The sequence below is a fragment of the Hyperolius riggenbachi genome, chromosome 9 (assembly GCF_040937935.1).
Source record: "Hyperolius riggenbachi isolate aHypRig1 chromosome 9, aHypRig1.pri, whole genome shotgun sequence".
In the NCBI taxonomy this organism is placed as follows: domain Eukaryota; kingdom Metazoa; phylum Chordata; class Amphibia; order Anura; family Hyperoliidae; genus Hyperolius; species Hyperolius riggenbachi.
The window spans coordinates 62,100,514-62,115,445 of NC_090654.1; the positions used below are offsets into that span (position 1 = coordinate 62,100,514).

At 46.3% G+C, this 14,932-nt stretch overlaps 1 protein-coding gene across 1 annotated transcript in view; it reads left to right on the forward strand.

The window, feature by feature from the left end:
- Positions 1–6,666: 6,666 nt before the first annotated feature.
- The window catches only part of USP4 (ubiquitin specific peptidase 4), a 53,834-nt gene continuing 45,568 nt past the window's right edge, over positions 6,667–14,932 (forward strand). Inside the window, exon 1 of the mRNA XM_068252904.1 lies at positions 6,667–6,884. Within this exon, the coding sequence (XP_068109005.1) occupies positions 6,781–6,884 (104 nt within the window). The 5' untranslated portion in view covers positions 6,667–6,780. The remainder of the gene's footprint in view (positions 6,885–14,932) is intronic.

Sequence of the window (14,932 nt, forward strand, 5' to 3'; positions counted from 1 at the left end):
GAAAGAAAGATTATTTTCAAATGATTATATACTGTAAAGTTGTGATATAAGAGGTCTGAATAATTCCTGAATGCTTGATACATACATCTCCGCTGATCCAGAGTACCAGTGGTGCAGTAAGTGAATTAAAGTTAACCTTAACTGAGTAAAGAAAAAAAAAGGTTTCACTTACCTGAGGCTTCCACCAGCTCCCTGCAGACATCCTCTGCCTGTGCTGGGACAAGCTGATCCTCTGGTCCCCCACAGCCAGCTAGTTTCGTTTTTGGCAACTGGGCAGTCGCCAGGCCAGTGCAACTGCCCTTGATTGCACTCCCGTCGCCATGGCCATCCTGTGCACTTCTCCTGTGCAAAATGGCCCGGGAACGGGCCAGTCACCAAAAACAAAACTAGCTTGCTTCGGGGGGCCCGGAGGCACAGGACATCTGCAGGGGCTGGTGGAAGCCCCAGGTAAGTAAACCTTTTTTTTTATACTCGGTTACGGTTCAACTTAAAGTATATCATATTTCCAGGTGTTATACTAATAATGGTAAATACATGGAAAATAAACTGAAAATAAAAATATGAGACACCAGGAAAGTTCAGTTTAGAAATCCAGCCCAGAATGCTAAACAGCAGAAATGCAGAAATGTCTCATGTAAAATCTGCTTCATACAGCTTTAAAACAAAATAAATAACAGATGTTTGAACTTTACAACCATGTTTTGTTAGCAGGATTGTTGCCTCAGCCAAATAGAAAGGTTTTGGCTTCTGTTTACTTATCTAAATTTGACATTCTCATTTGCAGAGATAAAAGCTCTAATTTTTTAAACCCTTTTTTTTAACCCTTTTTATTAAAAACAATAAAAAGGGAATCTCAGATAAGCTATTAGTAGGGCTAGTATTATAAGTACCCATGTTTAGCTCATGTTAGTTCAAGTGCATTTTAAGTTCACTTAAAGTGAACCCAAATTGAGAGGGATGTGGAGGCTGTCATATTTATTTCCTTTTAAACAATACAATACCAGTTGCCTGGTTGTCCTGCCGATCGACTGCTTCTAATACTTTAGCCATAGACCCTGACCAAGCATGCAGATCAGATTTTTCTGACAAATATCTGACAAGATTGGCCACATGCTTGTTTCAGGTGTATGATTCAGACAGTACTGCAGCTCAAAGATCAGCAAGACTGCCAGGTAACTGGTATTGTTTAAGAGGAAATAAATATGGAAGCCTCCATATCCCTATCACTTCAGGTATCCTTTAAATTCACAGAAAAGTAAACTATTGATACTCTTATTTATAGCACATAAATAAAGATACAGAATGTTTCATTGTTGTGTAGCACTACCACCCACCCCTCTTCTGATGGTATATTTTGTGCTTCCCTACCATTCCCAATGATCACCGAACCTTCTGACTGGACCAGGCACCATATTGTTTGCCATACATTGAGTTAAAGGCACTCAGAGCTGGGAAAAATAAAATGTTTTATACATACCTGGGGGCTTCCTTCAGCCCGATACACTCGGATCGCTCCCATGCCGCCATCCTCAGCCTTCTGCAGCTCCGATACCGGGTCCAGGGCACACTTTTCCTGCGTAGACCTGGGCCGACTGACGGAAGTGCAGGTACCCAGTACCAAAGCTGCGGGCAGAGGAGGACGGCGGCATGGGAGCGATCCTAACGTATGGGGCTGGAGATAGCCCCAGGTATGTATAAAACGTTTTCTTTTTCCCAGCTCTAAGTCCCTTTAAAGGACAACTGCAGGTAGAAGAATAAGGAGGCTGCCATATTTATTTCCTTTTAAACAATACCAGTTGCCTGGCAGCCCTGCTGGTCTATTTGGCTGCAGTGGTGTCCGAATCACACTGGGAACAAGCATGCAGCTAACCTTATCAGATCTGACTGTCAAAAACACCTGATCTACTGTATGCTTATTCAGGGTCTATGACTAAAAGTATTAGAGGCAGAGGATCAGCAGGACAGCCAGGCAACTGGTATTGTTTAAAGGACAACTGAAGTAAGAGGTATACGGAGGCTGCCATATTTATTTTCTTTTAATCAATACCAGTTGCCTGGCAGCCCTGCTGGTCTATTTCTCTGCAGTAGTATCTGAATAACACCAGAAACAAGCATGCAGCTAGTCTTGTCAGATCTGACTTTAAAGTCTGAAACACCTGATCTGCTGCATGCTTGTTCAGGGGCTATGGATAATAGTATTAGAGGCAGAGGATCAGCAGGACAGCCAGGCAACTGGTATTGTTTAAAAGGAAATAAACATGGCAGCCTCCATATACCTCTCTCTTCAGTACCCCTTTAAAGAGACACTGAAGCGAAAAAAATATATATGATGTAATGAATTGGTTGTGTACTATGAATAATTACTAGAAGATTAGCAGCAAAGAAAATATTCTCATATTTTTATTTTCAGGTATATAGTGTTTTTTCTAACATTGCATCATTCTATAATATGTGCAGATTACACAACACTCAGCATTCAAAATGATTATTTCAGAGCAGTCTGTGAACTAATGACCTCTCCTCTGGCAGATAAAAAGAAAACTGTTCACTTACAGTTGAGATAATAAAAGTCAGCCCTCTCCACCACTTTGAAAGTTGTAGAGATTAATGGCTTTTTTTGCATAGAGATAACAACTGGAGTTTCTTAACTCTTCCTGTACTGGAAACAATTACACTGATGTATCTGATCTTAATGTTTTATTTCTTAGCTGTGCTACACATACAAATCATAATATCATAGTTTTTTTTCCGCTTCAGTGTCTTTTTAAAGTGGACCTAAACTCTTGCACGGGACTGAAGAAATACATAGAGAAATGCACCCTGTATGCAGGGCCGGGCTGAGGCAGAGGCGAAAGTGGTTTCAGCCTCAGAGCGCAGTGTAGGAGGGGACGCACAACTCACTCAGCTATCATTCCCCTATTATTTGAAGCAGAGAGAAATAAGAAAGGTGGATACATGGCAGTGGCTGCAAGTCAGATAGAGATTCAGGTGTTGGGGGCCCAGGGGGAGCTTCTAGTCTAATAGCAATCAGTGTGTGGCAGCTGGGGTGAGAGGGATGGAGGGGCGCACTTTGGTGTCTCAGCCTTGGGTGCTGGAGGACCTTGTCTCGGCTCTGTCTGTATGTATTTAGAGAGTTGAGCCTGTTTAATTCCCCCTCCCTGTCTAATCACAAATTGTAATCTGATCTCTCCCTTCCATGTGATCACAATACTTGCTAAGGCTACCACCCTGTAATAGGTTTTGACATCTGGGAGACCTAATTCCCCTTTTCCCTTCCTCCAAATCTATACCTTATAAGCCAACCAAGGAGATTTGCCTCTCCATATAAAATTGTATGAATAGTGATCTTATTTTAGAAGAAAAAAAAAAACCTCATTGGGGAGGGGAATGGGGATCATGGAAAGGAGGATAAGCACCCTCAGCATCACATTCATTTTTAAGATATTTTTGCATCCGAGCCACAGTTCCCGAGGTCCGTCCCCAAAGCATCTAGCAAAGATTAGAAAATTCAAAGTATAAAAGGTGCTTCATATCCAAAGGGAGATTTATCCCTAGGAAGCAAATTGCCTCATCCCCAAATGGAAAGGGCTAGTTCTGCTTAAAAGCAGCCATCATCTCAACGAACTGATAAACAGAATACTATATATATATATATATATATATATATATATATATATATATATATATATATATATATATATATATATATATATATGTGCTAGAAAAAATCACTTCCAATCCATTATTAGGGAGACTACCTCTCAGTTTGACGCAAACTGGGATCCATGGTTTGTATGGGCGGCTTCAAATATCTCTTGATTGTGCTTGTTCCCTGTCTTACCTGTTTGTCCTTAGGTAATTATGCATACACGGCTTTATGCTCTAAAGCTGCTACTGTTACCCTCTGGCTAATTTTCTTCATAAAAGACTGCTGTTGTTGTTGTACACCTGATGTTGTCTTATGTTCAAAATGTTTCTTATGTTCCTTTCTTTTGTTATTTTTTTTTTTGAAAATAAATAAAATATAATCTCCAGTCCCATGTTTACTGCTATGAATTCGGATTTTGACTATACTCCTGTAAGGACTTAAGGAGGTTTGGAAGAGTGATTTGAGGGGGTCGCCTAGGTTAACAAAACAAACAAACTGGATCCTCTGCATTTTACTCCAGAAAGTCCTCCAATCTGGGGCATACTGCGCGTGCGCAGCACAACCACGCGCATGCCCCATCGCACCTTATGTCTTCTGTGGCGTGGCTAAGGAATTCTGGGCCCCAGTGCGAGTTTTACATTGGGGCCCCCCAAGCACTCTATACATAATAATTGATATGGTGCACCAAAACCTGCCAAGGACAACCACAGTGTCTGAGGTGCAAGAAGAGGATGGGAAACAGCTTGTTAATGATTACTACTATTCAAAGCATCTATAGAACTGATTATTACCAGCACAGGAGCAATAGAGAGCTAATGCTGTAATTGAGGGAGGGCCCTATGGGGGCCCTCTGGCTCAAGGGCCTCGGTGCGGATGAGACCTCTGCAACCCCTATTGCTACGCCACTGGCTACAAACTTTCGAGAGTGGGTGGGTTACGGCCAGCTATGTGACCTGTCACTCTCCTAATTTATGTTTCTGAGTTTCTCCCTTCTATGACCACCCATATACCAGCCATAGCAGCAGGAGGAGGAGTGTGCAGAACTAGGCAATAACAAACGAGGGACAGAGCGCGATGTAACCTATTTGTGACAGAACATTGTCACACGCACACTTTAAGGGCTAGAGAATAGTTTCACTATGCGCATGCACACTGTTTCTGATGATTCGGCGATCTATGCAGGCGCTAGGTCTGTCAGTGGCCGGTGAAATGACAGATTCTGCTGCCTGGGAATTAGTGCTGCCCATGCGCAGTAGGCGCCTGTGCGGCCACATTTCCTGTTTAACTACTTACTGCACCAGGTGCAGTATAATCACACCCTGGGAAACTTCACCTGAAGTCCCAGGGCCACGAAAGTTTGTCAATGGGAGCGGGGTCATGCGTGGGCACTACCATTACCGCCGGTTAGCGGGGACATTAATGAATGGGAACGCAGTTCCCATTCATAAATCTAATTCCCCGAATCAATGAATGCTGGCATCTGTTAGATGCCTGCATCATTGTATCTTCTGGCTGTTACACTGCCATGCATTACTTCATTCGGAAATAATGACTGAGGACATCTTGTGGCCAAATAGTAAAACTACATCACACCACATTTACCTACACTTACTCCTAAAATTAACTATTTCCCTCCCACACTCCCCCATAGTACCCAAACAGTTTTTATATAACTATAAAAAAAAATGTACATAAAAAAGCAAAAAAAAAACATAAATAGTTGCCTGGGACTGAACTTTTTAAATAGGTATGGCAAGGAGGTATAATACTGTAATGTTTAATTTGGGGGCGTATAAATAGTGATGGACGCAAACCTGAAAAAATGCACCTTTATTTCTAAATAAAATATTGGCGCCATATAGTGTACTAGGGAAAAATGTTAAACGTTGCAATAACCGGGACAAATTGGCAAATAAAATGTGTAGGTTTTATAAACAATAGAATGTTTTATTTTAACACTATAATGGCCAAATCTGAGAAATAATTATTTTTTTCAATTTTTTCTTATTATTCCAATAAAAATGTGTCTAGAATAAAATAACTCTTAGCATAATGTGCCTCCCAAAGAAAGCTAAATTGGTAGCGAAAAAAATAAGATATAGATCATGTCGTTGTGATTAGCTGTGATTAAGTTATTGGTGAAAGAAAGGGAGGAGCGCTGACCGGTGAAAATTGCTCTGGTCCTAAAGGGGTAAAACCCGAGTGGTCAAGTGGTTAATTGTGCTGCCCCGATAAACTCCCCAAATATTTCCGCTTTCACACCTCCTATGCTCCCCAAATGTTCAGGGTAGAGAGGGGACCCCGAAACTACCTCTGTGCCAAATTGCAGCCCCGAGTCCCGCTGGTTCCCAAGATAGATTTCTGTAATCTATTTCAGGAACCGGTGGGGCCCTGCCCTGATAATTTCGGGAGTGTAGATGGTGTGGAAGCAGAGATATTTCGGGGGAAATAGTATTTAAAGAGAAACTCTGACCAAGAATTGAACTTTATCCCAATCAGTAGCTGATACCCTTTTACATGAGAAATCTATTCCTTTTCACAAACAGACCATCAGGGAGCGCTGTATGACTGATATTGTGGTGAAACCCCTCCCACAAGAAACTCTTTTGTACTACTCCTGGCAGTTTCCTGTCTGTGAACCTTGCTGCATTGTGGGAAATAGCTGTTTACAGCTGTTGCCAACTGCCACAAAAACATGCAGCAGCTACATCACCTGCCAACAGTAAAAATGTCACCATGTAATAAATGTCAGAATGTAAATAAGGGATTTTAAAGATTTTACAATGGGCAAACACTGACTAAATCATTTATAAATAATTATTGTAAAAATAAAGCACTTTTTTATTACATTATTTTCACTGGAGTTCCTCTTTAAGTTCCCACTGAGCATGCGTGATACTCAGTGAGGAAGGCAGCTTCCGGGCAGCAGGAACTCTCATTACACCAGAAGGGGAGTAATGAGTCATGAGTTGAGGGCGGGAACGGCGGAGCTGCTGTGCGCATGCGCAAGGACAGCAATGAGGTCACGTGGTTAAACCTGTCCTCCTCGGGCGGAGGAACGCGCACGCGACGCGATGACGGCCGGGTGGTATTGAAACGTGCGCGTTCCCGAAGGCGTTAGCTGAGTAGCAATGGCGGAGGGAGGCGGAGAGCCGGCCTCGGTACCGGAACCCGAAACCCAGAAGAACGAGTTAGGGGAACTGCTGAAAACTCCGCTGCGCAAGGGGGACGAGTGGTGAGATTGGGGAGTAGGACTGCTGTGTTATCAGGGGCCACACTATAAGGGAGACAGTGCTGTGTCATTATGGGCCATATTATGGGAGGGCAATACTGTCTGTCCAAGGACCACATTATGCTGGGGCAGTGATTTGTTATTAGGGGCCACACTATGGGTATGCGGTTATATGACCAAGGGGCATAGTGTTGGGGGTACACTTGTGCCTAGTGGCTGCACTGAGTGAGGCTTGTGCTGTCACCTGGGGCCACTGTGCAGCAGGGGTATCTCTTACTGTGGTGTAACACTGCTGTGTCATAAGCACCGGACTTTGAGGGGCACTGCTGTGCCACACTGTAGGGGGCACTGCTGTGCCACACTGTAGGGGGCACTGCTGTGCCACACTGTAGAGGGCACTGCTGTGCCACACTGTATGGGACACTGCTGTGCCACACTGTAGGGGGCACTGCTGTGCCACACTGTAGGGGGCACTGCTGTGCCATACTGTAGGGGGCACTGCTGTGCCACACTGTAGGGGGCACTGCTGTGCCACACTGTAGGGGGCACTGCTGTGCCACACTGTAGGGGGCACTGCTGTGCCACACTGTAGGGGGCACTGCTGTGCCACACTGTAGGGGGCACTGCTGTGCCACACTGTAGGGGGCACTGCTGTGCCACACTGTAGGGGGCACTGCTGTGCCACACTGTAGGGGGCACTGCTGTGTCATATTAGAAATCACACTGTAGGGGCCACTGCTGTGTCATATTAGAAATCACACTGTAGGGACCACTGCTGTGTCATTAGATACCACACTGTAAGGGGCACTGCTGTGTCATTAGAGACCATACTGTAGTGGGCACTGCTGTGTTGTTAGATACCACACTGTAGGGTGCACTGCTTTCTCATTGGAAACCACACTGTAGGGGGCACTGCTGTGTCATTGGAAACCACACTGTAGGGGGCACTGCTGTGTCATTAGATGCCACACTGTAGGGGGCAATGCTGTGTCATTAGATGCCACACTAGGGGGCACTGCTGTGTCATTAGATGCCACACTGTAGGGGGCACTGCTGTGTCATTAGATGCCACACTGTAGGGGGCACTGCTGTGTCATTAGATGCCACACTGTAGGGGGCACTGCTGTGTCATTAGATGCCACACTGTAGGGGGCACTGCTGTGTCATTAGATGCCACACTGTAGGGGGCACTGCTGTGTCATTAGATGCCACACTGTAGGGGGCACTGCTGTGTCATTAGATGCCACACTGTAGGGGGCACTGCTGTGTCATTAGATACCACACTGTAGGGGCATGGCTGTCTCATTAGAAATCACACTGTAGGGGGCACTGCTGTGTCATTAGAAATCACACTGTAGGGGGCACCGCTGTGTCATTAGAAACCACACTGTAGGGGGCACGGCTGTGTCATTAGATGCCACACTGTAGGGGACACTGCTGTGTCATTAGATGCCACACTGTAGGGGGCACTGCTGTGTCATTAGATGCCACACTGTAGGGGGCACTGCTGTGTCATTAGAAACCACACTGTAGGAGGCACCGCTGTGTCATTAGAAACCACACTGTAGGGGCACCGCTGTGTCATTAGAAACCACACTGTGGGGGGCACCGCTGTGTCATTAGAAATCACACTGTAGGGGGCACTGCTGTGTCATTAGATGCCACACTGTAGGGGGCACTGCTGTGTCATTAGATGCCACACTAGGGGGCACTGCTGTGTCAGTAGATGCCACACTAGGGGGCACTGCTGTGTCATTAGATGCCACACTGTAGGGGGCACTGCTGTGTCATTAGATGCCACACTGTAGGGGGCACTGCTGTGTCATTAGATGCCACACTGTAGGGGGCACTGCTGTGTCATTAGATGCCACACTGTAGGGGGCACTGCTGTGTCATTAGATGCCACACTGTAGGGGGCACTGCTGTGTCATTAGATGCCACACTGTAGGGGGCACTGCTGTGTCATTAGATGCCACACTGTAGGGGGCACTGCTGTGTCATTAGATGCCACACTGTAGGGGGCACTGCTGTGTCATTAGATGCCACACTGTAGGGGGCACTGCTGTGTCATTAGATGCCACACTGTAGGGGGCACGGCTGTGTCATTATATACCACACTGTAGGGGCACGGCTGTCTCATTAGAAATCACACTGTAGGGGGCACCGCTGTGTCATTAGAAACCACACTGTAGGGGGCACCGCTGTGTCATTAGAAACCACACTGTAGGGGGCACCGCTGTGTCATTAGAAACCACACTGTAGGGGGCACCGCTGTGTCATTAGAAACCACACTGTAGGGGCACCGCTGTGTCATTAGAAACCACACTGTAGGGGGCACCGCTGTGTCATTAGAAACCACACTGTAGGGGGCACCGCTGTGTCATTAGAAACCACACTGTAGGGGGCACCGCTGTGTCATTAGAAACCACACTGTAGGGGGCACCGCTGTGTCATTAGAAACCACACTGTAGGGGGCACCGCTGTGTCATTAGAAATCACACTGTAGGGGGCACCGCTGTCATTAGAAATCACACCGTAGGGGACACCGCTGTGTCATTAGAAATCACACCGTAGGGGGCACCGCTGTGTCATTAGACACCACACCGTAGGGGGCACCGCCGTGTCATTAGACACCACACCGTAGGGGGCACCGCCGTGTCATTAGACACCACACTGTAGGGGGCACCGCCGTGTCATTAGACACCACACTGTAGGGGGCACCGCCGTGTCATTAGAAATCACACTGTAGGGGGCACCGCTGTGTCATTAGAAATCACACTGTAGGGGGCACCGCTGTGTCATTAGAAATCACACTGTAGGGGACACCGCTGTGTCATTAGAAATCACACTGTAGGGGACACCGCTGTGTCATTACAGGCACTTGGGGTAGCACTGCTGTGTCAATAATGGACACACTGTGGTTAGCACTGCCGCGTCACACTATAGGAGTTCACTGAAGCCACACTATGTGGAGGAAAGCACTGCTTTGTCATTAGGGTCCATATTTTGTGGAGCCATGCTATGTGAGGGCATAGTTGTGTCATTTGGTGCAACATTTTGGAGGGGACGCTGCTGCATCATTGTTGGCAACTTGGAAGGGGCGGGTCTTCAGTCACCAGGTGACAGTATATGAGGGACACACTATGGGAGCAGCACTGGTGTGCCAGCAGGGGTCACATTATGGAGGGGTACTTTTATGCCACAAGGGGTAACACTTGTGGGCATTGCTGTATCGCCAGGGATAACACTGATTGGGCTCTGCTGTATCATCAGGGGTAACACTGAAGGAGCATTACTATATAACCAGTGCTCACTCTATAAGGAGGTCACTGCTGTATCAACAGAGGTCACATGCTCGTGAGTGTCACTGCTGTTACCAGAGTACACTATGGGCAGTACTGCAGTTACTAGGGGGTACATGGTGGGATTGTGGTGCACTGTCACCAGGGTCCTCACTTACAGGGAGAACAGCCGTGTCACCTAAGGTCAAACGGTGGGGGCACTTGTGTGCCAACACTGGTCACACTGTGGGTGGCACTAATGTGTAATTACGGGCCACACTATAGTGAGGCAGTGCTTTGTCGTTGGGTGCAATGTAAGGGGGGGGGGGTGGCTCTGTCATCAATGGTCATGTAAGGGGGGGGGCTCTGTCATCAATGGCCTTACTATAAGTACTCTCTGAATACTGTGGCATTAGGGGCCACAGTGGGGCACTGCTGTGTGATCAGGGCCCACACTATGGAAGGAAGCGGCATTGCTGTGTCATTAGGTGCATCACTATGGTGGGCTTCCTGCTCTGTCAATAGCGACTGTGCTATGAGGTTGCTCTAATGTGTCGCCGATAGGGATAGTCAATGAAATGCAAATAATTCTGAGTTGATGCAGGATTATGCAATTTATGTATGTATCTTGAAAATGGACCATTCAGATCAAGTCGGGGTGGAATTATTTTGGTCCAATTTCAAGCTTCAGGCTAGGTGCACACTTAGCAAAAACGCAAGTGTTGCGGAAAACGCTGCGTTTTTGCTGCTAATTGAAGTCTATGGACCGCATGAAAAAATGCATATAAAACGCATGCATACGTTTTTTAAAAACTCTAGTTTTGTTGCATAATATTTAAAAACTCATCAAAAAAGCACATAATGAAAGTCAATGGGAACCCAATGTATTGTGTTTTGTATGCATTTTTATATGCATTTTTTTCAACAAAAAATTGTTTTGTGATGCATTTCAGCTTCCTGTTGTTTTACTAGTGATGTGCATAAACCACAATTTAAAAATGCATTGAAAATGTATACAAAACTCATATGCATTTTGTATATGTGAACCGCAAACATGTAAAAATGCACGCATAATGCTAGAAAATGCATATGCGGAAGAAAAAACGCAAACGCACTAAAAATACAAAACAAAATGCACATGACAGAAATTGTGACCTTTCACGTTCTGTTATGGGTGCACCCAGCCTTATTGATTTGCATAATCCATCATCAGCTGGAATTCTTTGCATCTCATGACCATCCCTAGACATAAGTACACACACTTCTGTGCAGGATATGGCGTATGACAGAGTGGGAGGGGTAAGGAGGAGGAACAGTAGTGTGCGCCAGCACTCAGGCAGGATGATACGCCATGCTGAATCTCTTGCTGATGCAAAACACACTGCCGCTGTACAAACACACTAGATTCTTGGCAGAGGCTGTCCCACACGACTGCCTCGGATCAAGAACAATTTAAAGAGAATCTGTATTGTTAAAATCGCACAAAAGTAAACATACCAGTGCGTTAGGGGACATCTCCTATTACCCTCTGTCACAATTTCGCCGCTCCTCGCCGCATTAAAAGTGGTTAAAAACTGTTTTAAAAACTTTGTTTATAAACAAACAAAATGGCCACCAAAACAGAAAGTAGATTGATGTACAGTATGTCCACACATAGAAAATACAATCATACACAAGCAGGCTGTATACACCCTTCCTTTTGAATCTCAAGAGATCATTTGTGTGTTTCTTTCCCTCTGCAGCTCTGTCCACTGAAGTGTCAGGCTGTTTCTTCCTGCAGAGTGCAGACAGCTCTGCCTGTATGTAATTCCTCAGTATGTGAAAGCCCAGCCAGCTCAGAGGAGGATTTATCCAGCTTGTAAAAGATTAGAGAGAAGAGAGAAGCTGCCCTAATCTAATAAAATACACAGGCAGTGTGCAGAGAGGGGCCTGGAAGGGGGAGTTCATAGCAGAACCACAACACTGAAGAACTTGGCAGCCTTCCAGACACAGGCCTGACAAGTCTGACAAGAGAGAGATAAGTTGATTTATTACAGAGATGGTGATAGTAGAACGTGCTGCAGTAAGCCAGAACACATTAGAATAGCTTTTGGAACTTGTAGGATGATAAAAAACAGGATGTAATTTTTGTTACGGAGTCTCTTTAAGGGGGTGTAGTGTAACATGGGACTACTAAGCCCACTTAAACCTTTCCCGGTCCTTTCATACTGCATCGTCATACTCACACATTAAAGTCCCCCTGAACTGAAGGGGGTTTGGAGGCCGCTATATCTATTTCCTTTTAAACACTAGCAGTGTTCTCCCCACAATTTTGTTGCAGCCGGGTGGCATGAAAAAGTAGCCGGGTGGGGCGAGATGAAAGAATGCAGGGCCAGTGCTTCTCTGCACATTTCTGCTTACAGTAGAGGTGGAGTTGAGCCGATGACAGCCGGGTGCTCACCAAAACTAGCCGGGTGGAGCACCTGGCTAAAAGAGCCTGGGGAGAACACTGACTAGTTGCCTGGTGACCTGCTGATCTCTTTGGCTGCTGAAGCGTCTGAAACAAGCACGTGTGTATGATCATTTTGACTTTTTATTTTCAGTTCAGGTTCTCTTTAAAAGGAAATATATGGCACGGAATTTATGATCTTCCCACCCCGGCCATCCACGAACCTCCCAGATGTGCATGTCACTGTTAACCACACTACTATTCGTCCCTACCTCTCAAGCCCGTTGTCTGGGTGTCACCCTGGACTCCGCACTCTCCTTCACTTCCCACATCCAAAACCTCACAAAGTCCTGCAACTTCCACTTTCGTAACATCTGTAAGATTCGCCCTTTCCTGACCTCTATTATGTATGCAAACTGCGCCTGCCCGTGATTCTATCTAGACCAAAAAGTTTTGCCTTAATACCATAAATTGAATCCTATACTTGCCCAGATATACAAATTACAATCACATATAATCAGCACGAGTATGCGCTATCACAAAAGAGTCCAGCAATAGACAATATGAAATGATGTATGTCAGCGCTCCTCCTCTTCAGACTCTGTGCTCTATAAAACACAAACAAATACACTGCACATAGTGCATTACTGCCAGTCAATAATTCCCAAACTTTGTGAACCCTTAAACACCCAGGGTGACCAATGGTGCCTCTGTGCCAAGCCCAGTGCATAGTGCCAAACTGCTCACCAGATGGTTGCCACCTCAGACAACAGGTGGATCTAGCGTTTCGGTAATAGACCAGGCAAGCAGCTTTCCATAAAAGTTCAAACTCTTTAATCCAGATCAAACTTGTAAAAACACAAATAAAATGCTCATAGCGTAACACGTAAAATCAATATGATTCAGCCTGCGCCCCAAGAGCGCACTTACGTAGCAAGAAGATTATTGGGCATATCGGGCTCAAGGCCCAGTGGTGACACTCCTCTCCGGGTGGACTCGGCGTCCCGCAGCTCCCCCTCGGGGTGTCCGCTCACAGTTTCTGTATGGTCAATGCGACTGCTTAGCACTTCCGCATTCCGTGACGTCAGACGCACCTGGCTCCGCCCTACGCGTTTCGTCCGTGCGGACTCATCAGGGGCTGATTAGCCCCTGATGAGTCCGCACGGACGAAACGCGTAGGGCGGAGCCAGGTGCGTCTGATTAGCCCCTGATGAGTCCGCACGGACGAAACGCGTAGGGCGGAGCCAGGTGCGTCTGACGTCACGGAATGCGGAAGTGCTAAGCAGTCGCATTGACCATACAGAAACTGTGAGCGGACACCCCGAGGGGGAGCTGCGGGACGCCGAGTCCACCCGGAGAGGAGTGTCACCACTGGGCCTTGAGCCCGATATGCCCAATAATCTTCTTGCTACGTAAGTGCGCTCTTGGGGCGCAGGCTGAATCATATTGATTTTACGTGTTACGCTATGAGCATTTTATTTGTGTTTTTACAAGTTTGATCTGGATTAAAGAGTTTGAACTTTTATGGAAAGCTGCTTGCCTGGTCTATTACCGAAACGCTAGATCCACCTGTTGTCTGAGGTGGCAACCATCTGGTGAGCAGTTTGGCACTACGCACTGGGCTTGGCACAGAGGCACCATTGGTCACCCTGGGTGTTTTTTAAGGGTTCACAAAGTTTGGGAATTATTGACTGGCAGTAATGCACTATGTGCAGTGTATTTGTTTGTGTTTTATAGAGCACAGAGTCTGAAGAGGAGGAGCGCTGACATACATCATTTCATACTTTCCTGACCTCTGCCACCACCAAACTCCTCATCCATGCCCTCATAATTTCCTGCCTTGACTACTGCAATGCCCTGCTGTCTGGTCTCCCTATGACCTGAACAGCCCCACTGCAGTCCATCATGAATGCGGCAGCCAGAAATATCCACTGCTCCCATCGCTCCACCACGGCAGATCCCCTCCTAGAATCCCTCCACTGGCTTCCTATCCAGTCCAGAATCAGATTCAAGATACTGTGTCTGACCTACAAATCTGTCCACAAAACCTGTCCAACCTACATTTCCAATCTTACTCAGAGGTACACACCTAGCCGCTCACTCCGCTCTTCCAATGAACTTCGCCTAACCGCCCCCCTCCATCACCCAGTCCCATGCACGCCTACAGGACTTCTCAAGAGCTGCTCCAACACCTTGGAACTTCCTACCTCCACCCATTAGGGCAGCCCCCTCCTTCAACATCTTCAAGAAAGCCCTCAAAAGTCACCTTTTCACTCTGGCCTACTACCCCTCACAAGTGCTCTAAACCTACAGCTGAACTCTGTTCCCTTACCTCTCCCTCT